The sequence below is a fragment of the Onthophagus taurus genome, chromosome 1 (genome assembly GCF_036711975.1).
Source record: "Onthophagus taurus isolate NC chromosome 1, IU_Otau_3.0, whole genome shotgun sequence".
In the NCBI taxonomy this organism is placed as follows: Eukaryota; Metazoa; Arthropoda; class Insecta; order Coleoptera; family Scarabaeidae; genus Onthophagus; species Onthophagus taurus.
Window position 1 is genome coordinate 31179675 of NC_091966.1, and position 23901 is coordinate 31203575.

A 23901-nucleotide genomic window follows, 5' to 3' on the forward strand; every position below is an offset into this window, starting at 1 on the left:
TTTTTTTTGAGATGGTATCATTTGATGGCTTTATTTTTAGTCTGATTTAGGTCGGTGATTTTTATATGTTTTTATTTTTTTTTTGTTGGGTGTTCCAAAACAAAAAATTCCCTAACATCATGTCACGATCGTGTTTTCCTCGCAGACGCTTCCATTGTTTGAATCCTTGGAACAGAGGAGAGAGTTGACAAAGAAGAAGAATAGCGGTGTGCATAGCGGGTCCTAATGAAAATTATGCATTACTTCATATTTGAAAGGGCTGGGCGGGGACAAATCTGTACTCAAAGTGCCCGCCTTCGCGTTTCCGACTTCAACAACCCCTCCGGCTCCGCCACCCCTTTCTCATTTTGTGCGCCGCCCCTATTTCTCTCCCCGCATTTCTCTTCTCCTAGAAAAGGGCCTCAACAGCATGATAATACTCTACGTTTACACGACTTTTTTTAACGATTTACTTTTATAACGTTTTTTTGTTTTCATTTCGTGGGTTTTTGATGTTATATAAGGTATAAAAATACCTATGTGTAAAGACAAAGGGGATACGCAAAAAATGTTACTTTGAAATGAAGGGCTATTTAGAGTGAAATATAGAAAAAGATTTTTTTATTTAACCTAAATTTCGACGATAAAGATTGTGTTCTCAAACAATGTATAGGCGTAATCAAAAATATTTGCTTAAAAGTGTTTTACAATATTAATTAATTCACCAAAAAATTAAGTTATACAAAAAAGCAATCAAATGTCTTTATCTAAAAGGATCACTTTCAAATTGTAGAATCTCTAAACAAAACAGTTTTCGTTGAATAAACTAAACCAAGTGAATTTACGCTGGCGCAATGTGTCCCTTTGGAATTTTCTTTCTAAAGGGCGTCTATCCCTTTGGACCAATGAGAACAATTTGGGGTGGAGCTACCCTTATTACAGAAGGAAAGCGCGCCAGCGAGTTGTCAGTCAGCCGCCAACCACCAAATCTGCGAACACCAGCGATTTCCACAATCGGATTTATCTTCTAAACATCAGCAAAAAATTAACCTAAGTATTAATTACCATAAAAATATATTTATGGCGGGACCATATTTATCTCCACTTCCGGGTGATCTCCTTACGGAGTATATGTTTGGAAGGCGAAGGCAAAGAAGAAATCGGACAACTTTTAGCCCCCAACAGTTGCAAGAATTGGAAGCGTTGTTTCAAAAGACTCATTATCCGGATGTCTTTTTAAGAGAAGAAGTTGCTTTGAGGATTAGTTTATCAGAAGCTCGGGTGCAGGTAAAGTTAATTTAAAAAAAATTATGTTATAAAATATTATTTACAATTCTAAACTTGGGATTAGGTTTGGTTTCAAAATCGAAGGGCTAAATGGAGGAAACAAGCGCGGCTTCAATTGCTTCAAGATGCTTGGAGGATGCGTTGTTTAGGTTTAAGTACTCCACCATTATTACTTACAGGTAAGTTTGTATTAATTTTTAAAGAAAACTCTTAACGTAGTTATTTCATAAATCAGAAAAAAAGATGCCGACATAAAATACAATATTTTACGTTAAGATTAATTTACTTTTAAATTTGTTTTGATAAATTTCGAGAAACACAATCTTCAAAAACAAACTCTTAGGTTCAATTCGGACAAATTTAATAGTTTGAAAGGTCATTTAGTTTATTTCTAAAAGTTATCAAATGATTTACTCATATAGATTCTGAAGTAGTGCGAGAACAAATAGAATATGCAAATTTAGGACTTCAACTCAGCTTGTTCGTACAATTAGGCTTTTTCTACTCACTTCACTTTCGATCTTGAGGCTCTACTAGCTAGCTTATTTTAAAGGAAACATCTAAAACTAATCCATGTTATATCATTTTAATGCCATAGATGCCAGTCTGATTATCTACAAAACCTAAACCTTTGATACTATAAAAGTGTCCATCTGCCGATGTCTTTGGCTTACTAGTAACAAAATAGTATTTTGCTTAAAAAAGTGATTTATATCCCTTGTTGACAACTAATGGTGTACCTTTAGGATCAGGATACGTAAAGACATCCTTAACTTCACGTCCAATTCTAATAGTTTAAAAACTTCCATCGAACCCGTCGCCTTATTTTCATGCGATTTTATTGGTTATTTTATGGTGTCGTTTACCATAATGATCTCTTGCCAAGTAGACTGGTAGAGATCATTGTAGTAGATCTAGCCAAGTAGATTGGAACGTCTTTACTGCTATAACAGTTCTCAATTTATTAAGTGGAGCATCGATTCCGCGTATTTTTTTTGTTTTATTCAAACTAAAATAATTTCAAAATTAAGTTTGTGTGGAGATAATAACTGTAAATATGAGTATTTGTAATTACGAGTAAATTAAGTTGCATAAAAATGGCTGGAGAGATATTAAATGAAGAGAGAATAGTAGTTTAAAGTAGTTTAAAAATCCTGATCTTAAGTAAGTCAGAAAACATTAACACCTGAACTTGTTTCTCTTTGAAACCCATCTACATAAAAGTGGAGATCAGAATCAGCTAAATGTCATAAACGCAATCCAGTTCCCCTTCGCCAACCTATTCAACGAAGTACTTAGCGTTATCTGACGAGGCTAACTCTTGCTCGCATCTCCTTTATTCAGCGATATATCACATACTCCGAAAATTCTCAATGTGACATATGTGACATACATCCAAAGGAACTTGTATGGCCGCAAGCACTGGTTTGAACACGATTTTTTTTTGCTGGTTCGGACAATTATTATATTATATTAACATAGGTGTTTTATAAAACGTCCAACACGAAACAGATATTTTGTAAAATGACACATAGAAAGCAATAAATACAACTAGAAATATAGAACTGTATTTCCTAGTATTAGTTTCAGATATCTTTCAACTTTTTCCTACTGTATTTAGGCATAATTCGTTTGGAAGGTTATCGCTCCATTTTTACTAGGTCTTCCAATGCATTATTTATATTCTACTCATTATTTTCATTTTTGAAGTCTCTACTATTCTTTTTGTTTGGAATCTTTCTGGTCGGGTTCTCCTGCATAAGTTGGTATAGGTCTAATTGTAATCTTGTACATCCAGAATTTGGCTTCAGTTCGAATATACTTATTTCGCCATATTGTATCATTTAGGTACGCCGCGGCCCTTGACGTTCTTACAGCTTGATTCCTTGATGACCAGGTATTTAAATTTCATTTCCTGATGTATGATTTTATCATTGACCATAAGCTTGAATCTAATCGCTGTCTAGGAGGTGGTCACAGATTTTGTTTTTGGCGTTGATATTATCACGTTAAATTAATTTGCTGTTTTATTAAATTGGCACAGTCGTGCCTGGAATTATCGTCGTTCTCTTCCACCAGCATCCCCCATCGTCGACTGGCCGTCTTTTTGATTGCCCTTTGACAATGTATGTAACAACTCAGAGAAGACTTCAGTGAAGCTGGTTTATAGTATCTACACACACAGAGATCCCAATAACAAGTGCTTTCCTCACCATGAGATCTAGATACAAAAAATGCTAAACACAGCTGTAAATCACAGGTTTCATCAACCATCAAGCCAGAAAGGCATCAAGTATCACCGAATAATAACACTGACATAATTAAAAACAAGAGATAGTTTGTCTATTATTTGTTACTACGTACAAAATGAATCCTAACAAATAGAGAATTTCATTATCTACAAATTATATCTACATATTTTCCATTGGTCACTTTCGTATATTTACTATCGTATATTTTCATCAAAAAAACAGGCTTTTGCAAAATAAGAGTTAAAACTTTTCAATATAATTATCACATTAATACTGTTTATTTGTTACTTCCGTTACAATATTATTCGTTTCAGTTTATATACTATTTAGTGGATTACCTTTATTAATTTAAATATTCTCTCTTCATTTAATATCTCTTCAGCCAGTTTTATGCAACTTAATTCACCCATAATTACAAATACTCATATTTACATTTCCACACAAACTTAATTTTGAAATTATTTTAATTTAAAATTATAATTCGCCTCGGTCGCAAAAGATCGTGGCTTAACTCGGGAGAAGAAAGCACGATGTCGTAATTTGGTAATTTGATACCATATTCGGTAGATTTCGGTTATAATAATAATGTTTATTGCCTCAAAAACAAATATTTACATAACTATACTATACATTCATAATAAATATAGACATCAAGAAAAACGGATCAATTTATCGCAATAAGTGATATCTTCCAAGAGATCTAACTGGTAACAGTGTATATGTAATTTTAAATAAATAAATTATGGCTACCAAAAAAAAGTAATACTAAATGATGTGCTAATAAAACTGAGCGAATGAGCATATTTGAGTTATGTAACGGATCGATAGTCAGTTACTACAAGGAAGAAAAGACACAAACAAGAAAGTGCATTAAAAGATAGAGGAAAGGCAGACTAGGGAAGAAAACAAACACGTATAGGTCAAGAAGAAGATAGTTGAAGAGATAGCAGATGGCGCCTCAAGGCATTTTTAAAACTTATTAAACTAGTTGCATTGCGAACAACGGCAGGCAAATCGTTCCACAACACAATCGACTGAACTGTAAAAGATCTGTGGTAGATTTAAGTACTATGGACTGGAAACATGAGTGTAGAGTGCGACATTGATCGAGTGGGCAAGTCATGTGATACTAAAAAGCGAAAAGCATCAGACAAATAAGCAGAAGTGCGGGTATGGACAATTTTGTAGAACATAGTAAGCATACGAAATGATCTATGACTCTGGCAAATCATCATCTGCAGGTTGTTACGATTCCTAAATCCTAAATCAAAAATGTACCGTATACAATTGTTCTGAAGTCTTTCCAATTTACCCCGAAGGGCTGCGGACAGATCAGGATACGCAGCATCAGCATAATCAATGTGTGGGAAAATGAGAGAATAACAAAGACTACGACGTACAACAGGAGGAAGGTAGCAGAGAAGTTTTTTCAAAATATGGAAACAGAAACCCTCTTACAGACTCCCTGAACATGTGGTCGCCAAGACATCGCCGAATCCATTACCACACCAAGATTTTTGACCGTATTAGAAAACGGAATAACGGTGTCGTCAAGCCTCAGTTGAAGGGTAGTTAAGGAATTAAATTGTGTCAGCAAGGGGCGAGTGCCAAATGCAATGGCTTGCGTTTTACCTGGATTCAGGTTAAGTTCATGACGTTTAGACCAGTCAAGCACGCTAGAGAAATCGTTGTTAAGATGCAACAAAGCATTTGTGAGGTTGTTAACAGTTGACGAAATATAAAGTTGAAGGTCATCTGCATACAAATGATAGTTACACGAGATACCATCACTAATACTATTTATGGAAATTGAGAAGAGCAAAGGACCCAGCACACTGTCCTGAGGAACTCCTCATTTGATGTCATCAGGAGAAGAGAGCACAGATTCCACGCGGACATATAAAGACCGATAGGAAAGGTAGGACTGGAACTAAGATACACAGGAAGAGTTAAAACCAATAGCAGAAAGCCTAGTTAACAGGAAGGCATGGTCCACAGAATCAAAGGCTTTACTAAAATCAAGTAACACTAGCAAGGTAACACAACGCTTATAACAAGCAGAACTAACATCGGTGATCTTAATCAGTGCTGTAGTAGTACCATGCCCCTCACGAAAACCAGACTGGAACTTATTAATCAGATTAAACTCCTCAAGATATTTCTGAATCTGTCAATAAGCTAAACTTTATAATGTATCTTCACGAAATCAAAAGGGGTGTACGTTATATCAGAGTTAAAATATCATTTTTAAGTAGGTATGAATAAATTCGTGTTCAAACATTTCAAAAAGCAAATTTAATGTTTTTACTGATTCTTTGAAGCCATTTCTTCTAATTACTTCTTCACTAACTGTAATTCAAACTTACGCCACCATTCAAAAGGAGTCCAACAAATACAATACAAATTTTTCCCCATCATACCACTCTTTAATCAATTTTTGCAATAGATTTTTACGGTAGTGAGATATAGTGAGAATACTTGTACATCCGATTGAACGTTATAACCCGGGTACGTAATAACCGGACTTTACTGTAGTTACAATATGATAACTATATGGTATCAACTGTAACGACACAACCAACTCGGTTGTGCACTCAGGATTTTCTCTGTTTTTTCTTTAAGTGATTCTTCGTTTTATAGATTTGATGCTTCTTGTTCGATATGCATTTATCCCACAATATGCCATTCATCATAGGGGTTGCTCTTCTGCCTTGTATGTTTTTATCCTTTGTAGTTCCCAAATATTTGTACTTACTAGTGTATTTTATGCAATTCCCAACGTTTAAGTCAAGGTGCAAAATTAGATTTTTTTTCTCGTTATTGTGTAGTCCATGCGTGTCTATTATGGACTTTAGATTTTTTTTTGGATACAGGTGTATTTGTGTATGTACTACACAAACTTGGCCATTAAATTGTTTTTCTAATAACTTTTTTGCTGCTATTAAAGCTCGCATTCTTTATAGTTATATCATAAGTGATCACACACCTGTCTTAAATCAAATTTATAAGCTGAATTAACACATTATTGATAAAATACTTGTATAACAAGTAATACTTTTAAAATAGAGTTCTAGATACTAGATTCACACTGCGAACACTAGATTGCAGACACGTTTTTGTTTTGATTAATTTTTGACAAATATTATTAAATAACTCCGTCTTTAGATTTAAGAGCTAATATAATAGAGTTAGATAACGACTTATATCTTAAATTAAAAACAAAGTCTTTATGTTTGAATAATGTTGAATAACAAGCAAATTTAATAATAAAAAGTTCTTATCGTAATCTGATACTGTACAAGAATAACTTTGCGTTTAGTTGATCGCAATACAATACCGGATGTTACCAGATAACATATCGACTAGCGCATTACGTGTAGTTAAAACTGCTGAAGATACACAAATTATTTAAATCACAAATTGTACGATTTATTTTAAAATATACCAGATTAAGTACGAATTTTAAATTGATATAAAATTGAATATATTTGAAAGTGTATTTTGATTTAAATCTGTTTATGTAAAATCTTAATTAATTTGATTTATATTTTTAAGAAAAAAGATTAATTGAGTTCAATTAAAAAGTACTAAATAATTTTTTTTTTAACAGGGCGTCCAACAGCTCCTGGTTTACCAACCGAAATCTCACCGCAAGATAAACATCCAGAAGCTAACTTTTCTTCGATGCTTCATCATCATAGCTCGATTCCAGGACCACATCCTCCGTGTCCATGTTCACCAGATAATAACAGCCACAGTCCTTCTAGTTTAAGAAATACCCCAAGCCCAAGATCAATTTCACCCGGTGGACCTGACGATTTATCTATTTCCAAGAAATTACCCGATAGTTATTCACCAAACACACGAGTCGATGTCAACAACTAAAAATAAAAAATAAAATAAAAAAACTAAAAAGAAATTATTTTAGAAATAAGGGAATTATATCGATAACAATCTTAAATTCAATTATTTGTAATTATTAGAATTTAACGAATATTTTCTTAAATTATTTTTAATTTTAGACTAGATGATCTTGAGATGATAATGAAGCGATTTTAGGGTGCAATAGGAGTCGTATTTGAGGTAGTTTATCAAGATCTTGTAAATAAATATTGAGTTTGGAGATAATTTAAAAAAATAAAGATTAAAATTATATAATATTAATAAATTTTAAAAAAATCTTTAAAATGAACACAAATGCAAGAAGTTTAATTTATTGCTAAAGTTAAAATTTGATTTATTTTATTTAACCACGTAGTTTTTGTCTTTTTAACGTACCAACATTAAAATATCAATTGAGTTTGTTCATTTATCCAAAGAAATCGATTTATATGTTAACTGTATAGACGTTTTCAAAAGTAAAAAATGAATATCTAATCTATGTTACATACGGTTGTGTTTAAATAATATTTCTAAACAAATATGGGTGATTTCAGCTCCCTAGAATAATATTAGGGAGAGAAAAAGTTTTAAAAAACTTATACCCCAGTTTGTTTCTTTCTTCATCGAAACATACACATTTTTATTGCTAATTCTGCAACGTTTCATAAACTTTCTATAAGAAATCGATTTTGATGATTATTTTAAGATTGGAGATGGTGCTTTGGGCCATTTTAAAGATTTTTTATTCCCTTAATGATGAAACATAATTAAAAAAAAAGAAATATTAAAAAATCAAAAAATTCATTATATGTACATAAATTATTTGAAACACCTTTTATGATAAAATATCCATTCTAGACAATAAATAAATATTAATAAAATCACTTACATTTTAATACCTATTTTAATTCTTTTTATTTGGCAACTGACAATTTCAATCAATATAGGTTAATTTTATTTATAACCAAAATGAAAGATGTATTATTAATTTTTTGATTAATTTATAAAGAAAAAAAGCCATATGTTAACATCAACAATTGCGTCCTCCTTTAAAGGTAAGTTCTTCTTTTCGTATTAAAAAAGAACCAGTTTTCTTAATCTTCACGGTGAATCGCGGATATTCTCAATTTCATTCCCCTTCTCATACCAAGAAGCGAATCGAAATCTCGAAGCGTAAATACAAAAATAAAAAAAAAACAATAATAAAAAGAGGAGATAACGTGTACATACTTTATATACGATCGCATCGGATTCGTTTCGTTTTCACATTGTGTGTCATGCACGTAGTATCGTGCAAACAAGTCTTCGTCGACTTTAAAACTAAAATAATCGATGAAGTTTATAAATATTTAAAACTGAAGTATTTTGTATAAGTAGTGTCCCGTTGGTTGGTGTGTAGTAAATTTGTAGTTGAACCAGCAGAGCGAAGGTCACAGTTAATTTCTTTATAATTATTTTTAATCGTTGTAATACGAAGATGAACCGGGATTAAAGCGTGTAGTAGTTGCGCGAATTGAGAATTTACCGCTACTTTTATCGTGTTAGCTAGAAATAGAAGAGAAACGAAACGATGGGAACGAAACGAGTGTGTTCTTCAACTTTGCTCCGAGTTTATTATGAAATGTGGCTTTGATTTTCTGTTATTTCATCAATTTAAAACTGTGTTTTTATTTTGTAATCGTTTAAATTGTTTTATTGGAAGGAAAATAGGTAAGAAAAACATAATCATATTACAATGAATTAGATATTTCCTTTCTTACGTAATTCTTTCATAAATTATTATGAATATAGTAATCACAAGTTTACTACTACTTATAGTTTTATAATCACAACATTTTATTATTTATTTAAATAACTTAACTTTAATTTAACATTTTAATTATAACTAAATAAAAAAGTCTTGAAACTTTTTTTCGTAAATTTTTTTTATTACATTTTAAATTATTAATTATAGTAATTTCTTATTTATTTTACTTTATTTTGTATTACTTATTTAACATGGCTTACTTTAATATATGATCTTTTATTATAAATTTAAGATATGAATCAAAACTTTGTGATTACAGCCTATCTTACATATTCTTCTGAAATGTTTTTTATCTTTATGAATCATGGGCGTTTGGAGCCAAAATAATAGAGGAGTGCAATAAAATGATATATAGAAAACGAAGTAGAATATTGATAAACAGTGAATTTCACTTAAAATGCAACATACAAAAATATATTTCCATAGAAACCGGTACATAGGTAGATACGTCCTACCTATTTACTTTGTCCCACATAAAATGCAACATGTCTGAATGTTTCTGGTTGTAGGTCTAATGTTAGTTCTAGTGACAGTGATAGGTAGCGCTAGTTAACATATGATATCATTATGGTGCATATTATACAGGGTGTATCTGAATGACATGCCCAAACGTCAGGGGGTGATTCTTTAGGCAATTTTAAGGGTACTTTGATATATAAACCATGGGCGACTTGGGCTCCCCTAAAGAGCTACACCCCTCCAAAAATGGCGGAAAATTTTGGTTTAATTTTTTTTTCTTAGGGGAACTTAGAAGGGAAGATTGAAAGTACAAATAGGCTCGAAACATGCCCTATTATAAGCTAAACATATTTTCCAAATTTCATTTTCTTGGTGTTAATGGTTTTCGGGAAAAATAAAATAAACCAAAATTTTTCGCCATTTTTGAAGGGGCGTAGCTCCGCAGGTGCAGGGGAGTCGAAATCGCTGATAGTTTATATGAGAAAGTACCCTTAAATTTGCCTAAAGAATCACCCCCTGATGTTTGGGCACGTCATTCAGATACACCCTGTATAGTTGTAGTTTTACACTATCACTAGAACTAACACAAGACCTATAACTAGAATCATTCGGGTTTAGCCGTCTTGAAACACGTGCGGCTAAATCCGAATGTTTCTCATTCTCGGTTTAGTGTTATTTCTAGTATAGTGCAATACTACACTATACTAGTGCACTATCACAAATTCTGATGAATTCGTTTCTAGTTCTAAGTTTAGTGTTAGTTCTAGTTTCAATTGTTATTCAACGTTAAATTGTGGTATATTTTTATTGAACGAAAAGTAGAACTAACACTAGACCTAGAACCAGAAATATTCCGATTATCATAAAGACATCACTTTTTTCCAAGCGAAACTTTTCCTTTGCAAAACTACCCAATGCCTGTACTATTAAGCTATGTTGTATTTTATGTGGGACAGTGTAAGTGCATAGTAGTTTCGTAACTGTAGTTACTACATTCATACATTGCAAGTTATATGAAATTCCCGATATTTTTTATATTGTATTGCCCAGTATATTCACGTTTACATCATCAATTTGAGTCAGGAAAGTGTTACTAAGCAACACTTACCCGACTGTTACAATATAAATTCAACATAAACAAACTGTAGCAACACCGTTGCCATTAAAAAAATATCAAAATATAGTGTCATTTTTAACTTTTGAAATTATTAAATATTTTACACCGTAATTGCAGTTTAATTGACCACATTCATATATTGCCGTACTCGTAGATATTTAGTAGTTTATATTAGTACTAGTTTAGATATTTCAGACTTGGTGCCTTCGTCATCTCGTCCGTAATATCTAACTCGTACTGTTACAAGTCCCCTTCCGGATTTATAACGTAAATAATCATTTCTTCAAAACTTCTTGGAACAGAACAATCATTCGGCGGAAAGTCCTAAAAGTAGTGACTGACTTAGCTACTACTGAAAAATTCAATTTCCTTCAAAAAGTCGTGCGTCAGATTCTTCATAAAGTTTTTGTGTATAACTTCTTTAAACGACTATAATAGCTATCTTTCCATCTTTTTGGCGGTTATCCTGGCTGCCTTTTATATGCTGGTCAGCAATCTCTGGCAATTCTTGGCAGTTCATTCCCTTCAATTCATGAAACGCGCTCGTTCCAGAGTCGTTTATGTGCGCGCATCCATACTTCTTTCGTTTCGATTTACTCCCGAATTTCCTTGCTTCTTCTCTGATCACATAGTGTGTATCCAGTGATGGTTCTCAAAATCGCTATCTCGTTACTTCGAACCATCCATTTGGTTTCCACTTTGTGCACCTCCGCAGTATATGTCATTATTGGCTTGACGCAGGCTTTGTATATCCTTACTTTGGTCTTGGTAGATACGCAGTCGTTTTTCCATATGGTCGATCTTAGTGCTCCCGCTATTCTGGCTCACTTGTTTTCTCACGTTGTTCTTAAGTTCTCCATACGACGATATGTTTACGCCCAAATAAATGTAGTTTGTTACTTGCTCTATCATATAGCCATTGACTTATAGGTTATGTCTTCGCGGTTATCTATTCTCTAGATATTACCACATCTTTCGTTTCTGTAACATTTATTTCCATGTAGACTTTTTCGCATGTATTCTAAAAGTAATCAGCAGTAACCATTGTAGTCCATTTACTGTGCCTGCAATCTGCAATTTGCAGACACAGTTGCGCCTTTCTCATAGCACATGATTTATATTTCGTCTTTTCCAATCTTGATCCCGTATTTTTCCTTACGCATTTTTCTATGATTCACCAACATTCAAAGGTATAATATTTCTTCCATGCTAAGCGTCTTTGTTTTGATTATTGTGATACTGTTTACATTAAGTTACGTGGTCTGTTTGTTTGTTTTATGTGTGGATGTCGCTCTGCAGTCTAATGCAGAGTATCTATGAAGCATAAGTATGCTGGTTTGTTATATTCTATTGCTTTCTTCCCCACTTTATTAACTACGAAGACAACGTCGACCGTTGACCTACTTCCGACACCCCTGCTATTCCTCGCTTCTTGTTATGTTGTCCGGATCTGGTAACTAGCCAGGTCCTCCGTTGTCAATTGTTCTATTTCCTCAATCTCTTTAGCATTTCCTTCATCTTTCACCTTTTTTCTGTATACCGACCTTGAACTTTTGCGCTCGCTGATTCGTTTTTGGGTTCCCTATAGGTCATATTTTATTTCTTTGCTAAACTCTTTTCAATATTCTCTCTTTATCTCCCTTATTCTTTTGTTTGATCTGTTCCTTTTACTTATGAAGTTCATATAGTTTCTTGGTATCTTCTGGATTTATACAATAAGTGGGACTTCTTTTTTGCTTGGACTGATAGTTTTCCCTAGGATGTGAACTAATGTTTTTTATTCCTATAAGAAGTATTAGCATTGATGAGTCTTGCACTCAATACTTCCGCCGCGGCTTGATTTATTTTGCTTTGATTGGGTGCTTAAATTTATATATAGATGGATTTTTAAGCTTGTTTGTTTGGATTAATGGTCCTTTCATTCTCATTTTTGCTAACATCAGATTTTGATTAGATCCTACGTTGGCCAATGTTAAGAACCTAAAATCCAAAATTTGTCTTGTCTGATTGCCCTGTTTGTTATTATGTAATCTATTGTAGGCATTATTCCTCTCCTTTCTTGAAACGTAATCTTTTGTTGAGATTTGTATTCAAAATAGATGTTGTTAATCCTCAATTCGTTGTGGAAGCAAAAATCAACCAACTTCTCACCTTCATTCCAAGTTCATTCATTATTTTTTGCATTAAATGCGTTTTTGCTGCTCTTTTGTCTTTGACCATGCCAATTATTTCTATTGGGTAATTGCTTCCTTTTGTAATATGCTTTATTTCTCTGGTATTATCAAGCAGCTGTATGTATTATTATTTTGTTGTTATTCCTGTTTTGTTATTTCCTCAGTAGTTTTAAACTAATCTTTCATATCTTGGTGGGCCAATATGTGGTTTTGTCTGTTTAATGGAAACTTCCGCCCGTTTCTCTAATAGGTAAGCTTTCTTCCCCAATCAGTCCGTTTGGCAATCAAGTTTGACAAATTTTTTTTATAAATGTCCTGTAATAAATTGTGTATTTTGGTGGGTCGTAAATTGCTCCAATTTCATGTTACAATAACGAGGTCTTTTTGAGCCATGAGAGTACTTTTGGGATTGAACCAGTCGATCCTACTTCTAATCAATCTCATCTTTCATTAAATTGATTTTCATAACCGTTTTTACCTCCTTGTACTGCATCAGTAAAGGTCATTTGATTTCCCTATTTGGTTCTCTTCATTTTTGCAGCAATTTGACAAGGTTACATTTTTGCACATTGTCTGCATAGATTTATGCAGGTGATTTTCTGCGTAATTAACACATACATGATAAGGTCTAGAGAATTTTTGGGTAAGTCCGATGGTTTGACAATTTTTTCATTGCGGAATTAATTTTCTTATTTTAAACGCTTCTATTCTAACTTTCATATTGACTAGGTATTAGATCCCGTTAAATTTTTTTATATCCTCTGTTTTGTTAAAAGTGACCATTACTTTTGGCAAATTAGTAGCTTGATGTAACTAACGGCTGTGAATATATTATACTACTTTCTACTGTTGGTAGTGAATGGAAATCACTAAGGAAGGAATTGGGAGGTATTAAGAGTATTTCAAAGTGTTGAAAGAAATTGAACGAAAGATATTGGGAGGTATCATTAGCTGTTGAGAGCTATCAGAGTTGACGAGAGACATTACGATGTCTTGTAAGCCATTCTAAAACCAACGGTTTTGTTAAGCACTGAAAGCCAATAACAACGTAAGATACAGTATCATAAGATGTTATTTGAAATCAATGGAAGACATTGTGATGTACTCCTAGCTGATGGTAGCAATTAGCAAGTTGAGACCGCTTCAATGTGTGATGTAATCGGACAATTTGGACCTAACTAGTTTCTAAAAGCGAGTGGTTCTGAGTTCCAGTAAGACCATCTAAAGATACCGGGAGCTATATAGGCTACTCTAAAATGAATGGTTTTAGAGACATTGTGATATACTTACAGCCGTTGGAAGCAATTGGCAGAAATTAGAAAGTAATTAAAAATGTAATCTGTTAAGATTTAAATTTTAATAAATCTTTAAATCTGTATAGTTTATTTTACAAGTTGATTCATTAATTTCATTCATAAATCACGTTTTAATTCCTAAAAATACCTTCTTATTGATTTTATTTTCTTTTATCCCATTAGAACTAGAAGAGAAATCAGGAATGAGACGAGCATATTCATCATCAATTTTACGCTGACACAAAACGTGGTTTTTATTTTATATTTTTTATATTTTACCATAATGAAACATACGTTTCTTTTATTGGTAATCAATTTTCATTTTGCGATCTCCGATATTTTTTATACTAACAACATTAGGTAAGAAGTTATACAGCAAAAATCTATATATTTATATACCTTTTTACTTCTAGAATAGAAAATCAGAATTTTCATTGGGGTTGGAGTTGCAACAATGAAAAAGAGGTTTGCCAAAGATCCGCGGAACCGATTGATTTTAATTTAGAAGATTTAGCAAGTTTGTATGTTAAATCACAACGATTATGCAAATTAACTTGTGGTCGTTATGGACCACTTTGGCCGAGACCTAGGATACAAACGAGTTTGTCAAAAACTGCGATACCATTTCATCCGAGTAAATTAAAATTTCGCCCATTTATCGGCGATGAAAATGTTGCAAAATATTTAAAAGAGTTTGAATCATTATTTTTGGAAAAATTAGATGGTGAATGCAACGGTTGTCAATTAAAATCGGATAATCAAATTACTGTTATACTCACTGTTAAAGTTAATTCAACGGATTTAATCCATAAAACGGATGAAAGTTACATTCTAAATATTACTTATGATGATGAAATTAAAAAAGGTATAAATTTAATGGTAAATATAACTGGAATGACAATTTTTGGTGTACGTCATGGTTTAGAAACTCTATCTCAATTAATTGTTTCAAATAAAACCTTAAAATACCACGACGAAGAAAAAAATACAATTTTATTTATAATACGTAAAGCTTTTATAAGCGACAAACCAGCTTATTTTCATCGAGGTCTTTTAATAGACACAGCAAGAAATTTCCTATCGATATCAACGATTAAATCTCAAATAAATGGAATGTCTATGAGTAAAATGAACGTTTTGCATTGGCACGCTACTGATACTCAAAGTTTTCCTATAGTTTTTCCGAGCGTTCCTAGTTTAGCAAGATATGGAGCGTATTCTGATACACAAACTTATAGTTTTTATGAAATTCAAGAACTGTTAGATTATGCTAAATTAAGAGGGGTTAGAATTATTATGGAAATTGATGCTCCAGCTCATGCTGGAAACGGTTGGCAATTTGGTGCTCATGCTGGACTTGGAGATTTAGCAGTTTGTGTGAATAGATCGCCGTGGAGGCAATATTGTATTCAACCACCTTGTGGGCAATTAAATCCAATTAATAAAAATGTTTATTTAACATTGGGAAAACTTTATAGTGACTTAGCTAAAATTTTTCCTAAAGGAGAGTTTTTCCATATGGGTGGAGATGAAGTAAATTAATTTGAAATATCACAAGTTCTTGTGATAATGTTTAAAAAGAAAAATTAAAGAAATTTCTTTTTAGTTATTTATTCCTTGTTGGAATTCGACTCAAGAAATTTTAGATTATATGTCACAAGCCGGAATGGGAAGAGATTTAGAAGATTTTATTGTGCTTTGGGGTGAATACCAAGAAAAAGCTTTAAACACTTTTAATGCAAATTTTGGAAATTCTTCAATAATCCTTTGGTCATCGACTTTAACAGAACCAGCTATTATATCAAAATTTTTAGATAGAATTAGGTTTCTTTCCACCATCGATTAAGTCAAAAGCTAGATTTAATAATGTATTTTTAAGATATATTATTCAAACTTGGGTTCGAAATGATGATCCCATACCTAACCAATTAATTGCAAAAGGTTATGATTTAATCATTTCCACAAAAAATGCCTGGTATTTAGATCATGGTTTTTGGGGAAACACCCGATATTATACTTGGAGGACAGTTTATGAAAATCAAATAATTAGGCATAGAAATGTTTTAGGTGGCGAAGTAAGGATATATTTAAATCAAAAAGTATTATACAATTTTTAATCAATTTTTGTATGTTAATTAGGTTTGTATGTGGGGTGAATACACTGATGATTCGACAATTGATGGAAAGGTTTGGCCGAGAGCTGCAGCGGCAGGTGAACGATTGTGGACGGATTCGGAAGAAAAAAGTGGTGAAGTTGAAACGAGGTTTTTCATTCATCGAGAAAGACTCGTGGAGGCAGGTATTAAAGCTGATGCAATTACTCCGGAATGGTGTGTGCAGAACGAAGGATCCTGTTCGTGAGGATTTTAGAAAGAATTCTTTTTTTGTTGTTCCTTATAATTAAATATTATTTTATATTAAAAATATAAGCAAATCAAACAACGAATAAAGCTGTTATATTTTTGTGATTTATTTTACAATCCTTTTTAAATCTTTTTCTTGTGTTTTTATATAACTAATAGCAATTGTATTAAATATATTCAATTTTAAAACAGCGCAGTAATTTCAAAATACAATAGAATTTTAGGATTTCTCAGTTTACATAAAATTATAGTTATGTAATCAGATAAGTATCGCTTTCTATGGAGCCATTTCATTGATTTATTATAAAAAATGTTTCTTATTGAAATATATAGTTAGTACTTGCAGATTTAATAATCTCTGGGTATAATTGTCTGGGATTGAAAATTTGGAGCTGCCTAAGATTTTTCAATGCGACCAGTCTCGATCAAAATCGAGATAACTGTAATCAACCACGAACAACTTATGGCCAACAACTTAATCAGTAGTAAATATTTATACAGATAAATATTGAAGTTCTCGTTTAGCCTCCACATGAGTCTGGTCATCTTATAATTGCTCTACATCAGGATCATTTTTTCTTGAGCAACTTGCAAAATCTCAGTAAGTAGGTACTAATTTTATTACTATATATATTTTGTAGCATGTGTATTGTGTATTGACAATATTTTCTGTCCTATTGAACACCTAATTTTAAGTTTTTGCAACATTCTAATGCGATAGGTGTCGGTTTTTGGACGATGGAAATAAATTGCATTCGGTTTGAAAAATAAGCCTATAAAAGAGACTTTGGCCAAAATTTCCTTCTGTAATAACCCTAATACAGCTGATACAGCCTGCAAACATTAAGAAAGGTAGACAAATATTTACTGTGCTGATTTCTAATTCTGGAAATCTGGTACTATTCTGCCTGAAATATCTTAGTATAGTCCATTATACAATTGACATGTTCACTAATTCTATTGGAATGTTATGGTGTCTGCGCCGCTTATCTAGTGAAGGAACAGGCTTCTCTGATTTTAACACGTTAAACGGCATGAGACACGACTCAGAATCCTGTAAGAACTTCTGCCAAGCAATAATTCGAATGCTAATTTCCGGTACCATTATATGCTTTTATGTAATGGCGAGGAGTATCATTTTATCTGGTTCGATAATTATATAAAAACTTTGGAATTATTATAATCAACGATTATTTCAGGTTTATCTACTTCGCTACTTCTAAATTGAACTGTAGTTACTGTGTATTGGTGTGTTTTGAAGTTATTGTTAGCACATCACGCTTACCTTTCCATTTCAGAATGACCACACCCGAATTTGATTCTTCTACGTAATATCTCTGTTTGTTCAGTACTTTTGATATAACTTTTTTAGATTTACTTTCCCTGTTGTTTCTGAAAGTACCAACAAGGCGCGTATTCCTGGCCAGGAATTTCTTGATATATTGCTTAAAGAAGGCGTCCTGTTGTCTAGTTAATAGATGCAGTGTCTTTAACTGTCTTTCAGTTTGGTAATAAGAGGAGTTAGTTTATGCAGTCTATCTCCCGGCTGCATAGCCTTCAACACTGTCATTCATCCCAGTTTGTGTCGAACCAAGCTTTCAACCTAGAACTCTTCTCCACGATAACAGCTGTTGTCAACAATGCAGAAAAAAACCATCATCAAGAAATAGAAAAAGAAAATCCCACGGACTCAGTTGGTTCATATCTGTTAGATTGTTTTCCTAGGCCATTAGTAGTAATAGCAAAAAAAACACCGTCATTCGTCGCAGTTTGTGTCGAACCAGGCTTTCAACCTAGAACTCTTCTCCACGACAACGACTGTTATCAACAATGCAGGAAAAAATCATCATCAAGAAATAGAAAATGAAAATCGTCGAGTGACCACAAGTTATGGTATGTCTCTCACCTGAATCTTTATTTGGATCCTCCCCACATAAATACTTTGAAATAACTGCATCAATTGTTCCATCTACGGTCGATATTCTTGGTTGAGTATCGTTGATGAATATCCTTTTAGCTTGGTGTATCTTTGGTTTCTTTTACTGAACTTATTGCTAAAGGTTAGTTTTTTTTTCGTAGTTCGTAGTATGTTTATGCGGCCCATACATACGCAGGTAAGTGTTAGGTACTTGCCTGCATAGGTCGTAAATCGCGAATAAGTGCGTAAGTGTAGAGCTAAAACAGTTTGCACGTTCATTTTCAGATGCGACTTGAAAAAAATCAGATGAGGTTTGATTTTTCTCGCAACTTCGAAGGTAAGCATGAATGTATGTTAACACTTATTCGAGTAAAGCATCAATATAGTTGATAAAGATCATGGTGCATCTATATCACCACTTTAAATGTAAGTATAGAATAAGTGTCCTTTTTTATGACCTCCCGGCCATCATCAGAAGACCTGTCAAGGATTTGTGACATATAGATTACTATCATAATTACTGGAATTACAATGAATGTTTTTAATCAAGATTAATTTATCCTGGAAATAGCGTAAGCTATGCTTTTTTTCATTAAGTAACGTTTTGATATCTTTTTCATATTTTGTTTTCGATATTCATAAGCGCAAAAGATCAATTACAATTAATATTGGTTCATCAGGACTCATCATATGTGAATATTTCTGTATTTACAACTAAAGTAGAGTATCACCACTTAATCTTCTATACAATTTCGTTCAAACTGAGTAACTGAAGTGAATAATGTATGGCGAAAACTGACCTTCAGTTTGGCTCCAGATTTTGGAGTGTACTATCCAACGCGCAAAACGGTTTACATCAATTTAGCAAGATTTGCCTCCATGTTTCACCGTGAGTAATGATAAATTGAAATGAAAGACGTATGTCCAACGATGACTAGAAGTTTTTTATTTAATTTAGGTGCGACATATGTTTCGCCGGATAATTAGACATCTTCAGACACGTCGTCAAGAAGTTATTCCAAGAAGTATTATTCATAATGTAAAAACTGATTTTGGATTGTGGTTCTAAGGTATCATCTTCTACGTGATTGTCATTACATTCTTGGAGTGAACTCGGTTCAGAGATTGGTTTGGTGACACTATCGACTAAATCATCGTCAGTGATGTGTTCACAGTCCAAAACATTCGAGTCAATATTTAGCCACTCCAGAATATTTTCGTCATCCAGTTCTTCATAGCTCTGAACATTTGTAATGACTGAAATACATCTACATATTGAGAGTGTTTTTATGTGTTTTAAAGCTTTAAGCGACTGTGACTTCCCTACTACAGCTAATTTTTGCTTATCTTTTCCAGTAGCATTTGAATAACATAATACTGTAATCCGATCTTTACTAATTTTATAGTCAGGAGCAGTTTTTTCTTTAGCAGATACTAATGTATGAGTTGGCATTGCACGTCAATAGAGGCCTGGCACATCAGCATTGTATATTTGGGCAGGTAGTAAACCGCTAATAACGTTTGATAACGTGTCACAAAAAATTGTAGCCCCAACTTCGTTAGCACTAAGCTGTTTTCCTTGAATTTGTAATTCTCTAATTCCACGCCTTTCTTTAAAACGTCGCAAACACTCTTTAAAACAACCTGTTGAAAGTGTAAGTCTTTCTATCATCTGTAACTTTTCTGCACAGTATTGTGCTTTAGCTAACAGATACGGACCGAACATCGGAAAGCTCGACAATCAGTTCTTACTGATATAATATCAAGAAAGATTTCCACAGCGTCATTTGCCATATTATTCAGTTTTTAGCGATTCTTTCAGAAGACTTCGAGAAACAGGTAATCCTGCTCCAGCAAAAGCTATGCGACTGTATGTAGTTAATGTAGAGGACGAAGAAGCTGTAATTAATGCTGTCATTGATAATTTTTCCATCAGTACTCGAAGAATAGCACACAACATACATGTAAGTCAAAAATTTGCATGGCGCATATTGAACCGCGAAGTCCTTCATCCGTATCGTAAACAGAATGTTCAAGCTAGAGGAGATAATCAGCAACCGTTAGCATTTTGTGAATGGGTATTGCAGCAACATGCCCAAAATAATGACTTCATTTCAAATGTTCTCTGGACAGATGAATCATGTTTTACACGAGATGGTATAAATAATTACCATAATGAACATATCTTGGCATTACAAAATCCGCATGCGATTAGACCAAGGAAATTTCAACAACGTATCAGCATCAACGTTTGGGGTGAAATATTTAACAACAATTTACTAAGTTTGCATGTATTTAATGGACGTTTGAACGCTGTAAATTACAGATTTTTTTTTGAACAATACACTTTTTGATTTACTTGAAGATATACCTCCTTATGGCCCACTTTTACCATCCTCCTGATAAACTATCTAGAGGATAGTTGCCATGGTTACGGCGGTTTTAAGTGCTCTCATTGGCTAAGAGCTATTGATCTATCGGATAAATTTATCAAGAGGTGGTAAAAGTGGGCCTATGTAATTTAATTCGTAACCTTTAATTCGTCGTTGTGAAGCATGTATTCTAGCAGAAGGAAACTATTTTGAACAAAATTTGTAATATTTATGTGTTTTAATATAAAAATTAAAACTTTCAAATGTTATAATTTCGTAAATAATTGAAATAGGACATATGTTCATTAACATTTTTTTTGGTAACTGGATTAGCTATCATATGTTTCAAAGTTTGGTGGTGAGCTAATAAATCACCCTGTATAAATCACAAGAACGGTTAATCCAAACCCCGGTTAAATGGTTCACAAATATAATTGGCACTTTACTATACTGCCATTCAGGTCATGAGACACGCAAGGCGTATTTAAATTTATTCTTCATTAAAATTCTTGGCTGCCCCTCAAATATCTTTCATTTTCAGTTCGGAACCTTCAGCAATAACATGAGTAACAAAAAATGTTGCTTGTTTGTTTAAAATTTCCATAACTTCGTTCTGATTTAATAACATCAAATCTATTTCTGAATTCTTTTCATTTATTTTTTCCAGTGGTAATAGTAAATGATAAATTTATAGATGCCCAGCACCTTTTATGACCATGGTAGCGGAAATTAAATTAAAATAGGAAACCAATTCACTTAGATAGCTCAATGTTGCGCCATTAGAAAACTACTTAAGTAGTATAGTTTAACATAAACTCTAACATATATGTGTATAATTCTAAGTAATCAAACGATTCAATTAATTTTTAACGACTTTTAACATTTTTTAGCTTTATCCAATCGTTATTCATTCTTTATATCACGTAACAGTTAAATAACGAGATTTTGTACGTTACTTTATAACAAACAATAAAGAATAAAATAAATGTGTGTAGGTGTAAATTCGTTTTTATTTGATTTCTTGTGCATGTATATTTTAGTTCAATTTAAACTTCTTTTGAAATGAATTTTTTGTTGATTTTATTAGTTTTAATATTCAATGTAAATGGGTAAGTAATACATATAACAATTATAAACAAAAACTAGTAAATATTAAGTTTTCATAGGAATAATGAAAAGTTTACTAATCCTTGGGTGTGGTTTTGTAACACAAAAGGAAATAAATGTCAAAGAGAATTAAAAATTCAAATATCTAATCAAACAACATTCAATTCTCTTGAATTATGTAGATTGGTATGTGGAAAATATGCTGGGTTATGGCCTAAACCAACGTATTCAACAAAATTATCTAAAGATTTAATTCAAATACACCCAAAGTAACTTTGATTTTAAAATTGTTCTTTGTAATCATCACAAACATAATTATTTTCAGAAATATTAAATTTATAAATTTAAATATTCCCGAAGATACAAACAACCTTCTTAAAGAAATGCAAAATATTTTTATGGAAAACTCTAATTTAAAATATACCACCTGTGAATACACTGAAAACGTCGTAAAAATTAACTTTGATTTTAACGAAACCGACTTAATAAATTTGAACCCCAAAATTAACGAAAATTATGAATTAAAAATTTTCACAGAAATCCCTATAGTTTACGTTAACATTTCAGCAGAAAATATTTTTGGCATCAGACATGGTTTAGAAACACTTTCACAATTAATTGCAGTGAACACCACATCTAATTATAACATTTTAAGTATGATATCTCAAGGTTTAATTAAAGATGGTCCGAAATTCCATCATCGCGGATTATTAATCGATACCTCAAGACATTATTTGAAACTGTCGACGATTAAAAAGCAAATAGATGGTTTAAGGATGAATAAAATGAATGTTCTTCATTGGCATGTAACTGATTCTCATAGTTTTCCAATGTTATTGCCAAATGTACCACAATTAGCTCAATATGGAGCATATTCCAACGACAAAGTTTATACTTTAAATGATATCGAAGAAATTATTAAATATGGAAAAACTAGGGGAGTTAGAATTATCTTAGAAATAGATACTCCTTCACATGCCGGAAACGGTTGGCAATTTGGCGAATTTGAAATTGAAAAAAATCTTGGAGAATTAGCAACGTGCTTAAATTATTTTCCTTATAATTTATATTGTTTGCAACCTCCATGTGGACAGATAAATCCGATGAATGATAACGTTTATGTTATTTTGGAGAAATTGTTTAGAGATATTGGAAAAGTTTATGAAAATAAAGAATATTTTCATTTAGGTGGAGACGAAGTTTCAATTGGTTGTTGGAAAACGAACAAAGATGTTTTTAATTATATAAAAAATTTAAATGTTTCTGATACGAGGATGGGTTATTTAACTTTATGGGCTAAATATCAAAATAAAATTGTTAACATTTATAACAAAACGATTACTAATGGTAACCAAAAAGTTATTATATGGTCGAGTGGTTTAACTAGTTATAAAACAGCTAACAAATTCTTAGATAAAAACAAGTAAGTAATATTTTTTTAAATAATATATGATTATTATTTATCATAAAATATGTTTTTTCGGTTTTTATTTGTTATATGAATCGTTTCTATAAATGACTTTCTTTTTTAATTTTTAAAAATTGAATATTTTAGTAAGTTAGATAACCAATTATACAAGAAATAATTAAATCCAATAAGAAAATACCTACTTCAAAAAAACTTTGAATTAAATCAAATCTTAGATACGTAATACTAAAAGTAAATCTTTTGGAAAATTATGGGTTTATCATATACACGGTACAATCTAAAAAGTTTTGGCTACTTTATTAACGTGTAAGGTGTCACAGGGACCAGTCCTAATTATGGGAAAGTTTGTTATGTTAATTTTGCTGTAAGTAATATGTGGCGCAATGGAGATATCTGGAGCGATCAATATTTTCAAGCGACCTAAAGACAATTACAATGTTTGCTATATAAAATACTTGAA

At 32.3% G+C, this 23901-nt stretch overlaps 3 protein-coding genes across 5 annotated transcripts; all 3 read left to right on the forward strand.

Moving 5' to 3' along the window:
* Positions 1-708: 708 nt before the first annotated feature.
* LOC111421420 (retina and anterior neural fold homeobox protein 2) lies at positions 709-8182 on the forward strand. The gene is made up of 3 exons (XM_023054572.2): positions 709-1266; positions 1331-1445; positions 7129-8182. The coding sequence occupies exons 1-3, from the start codon at positions 1060-1062 to the stop codon at positions 7401-7403; spliced, it is 597 nt and encodes a 198-aa protein (XP_022910340.2). The 5' UTR covers positions 709-1059; the 3' UTR covers positions 7404-8182.
* A 198-nt stretch (positions 8183-8380) lies between these two features.
* Positions 8381-16715, forward strand: LOC111421290 (Hexosaminidase 2). 3 transcript variants are annotated; one of them, XM_071199650.1, is made up of 7 exons: positions 9017-9110; positions 13814-14279; positions 14436-14612; positions 14666-15785; positions 15859-16076; positions 16132-16327; positions 16392-16715. In XM_071199650.1, exons 3-7 carry the CDS (start codon positions 14536-14538, stop codon positions 16611-16613), a joined length of 1833 nt encoding a protein of 610 aa, XP_071055751.1. In that variant the 5' UTR covers positions 9017-9110; positions 13814-14279; positions 14436-14535; the 3' UTR covers positions 16614-16715. The 3 variants fall into 3 exon arrangements, with proteins under 3 accessions (XP_071055754.1, XP_071055751.1, XP_022910196.1); XM_071199653.1 differs by lacking the exons at positions 9017-9110; positions 13814-14279 and adding an exon at positions 8381-8455; XM_023054428.2 differs by lacking the exon at positions 13814-14279.
* Positions 16716-16877: 162 nt separating this feature from the next.
* On the forward strand, positions 16878-23439 carry LOC139431645 (chitooligosaccharidolytic beta-N-acetylglucosaminidase-like). The gene is made up of 3 exons (XM_071199662.1): positions 16878-22014; positions 22072-22281; positions 22338-23439. Exons 1-3 carry the CDS (start codon positions 21968-21970, stop codon positions 23437-23439), a joined length of 1359 nt encoding a protein of 452 aa, XP_071055763.1. The 5' UTR covers positions 16878-21967.
* The last annotated feature ends 462 nt before the right edge of the window (positions 23440-23901 follow it).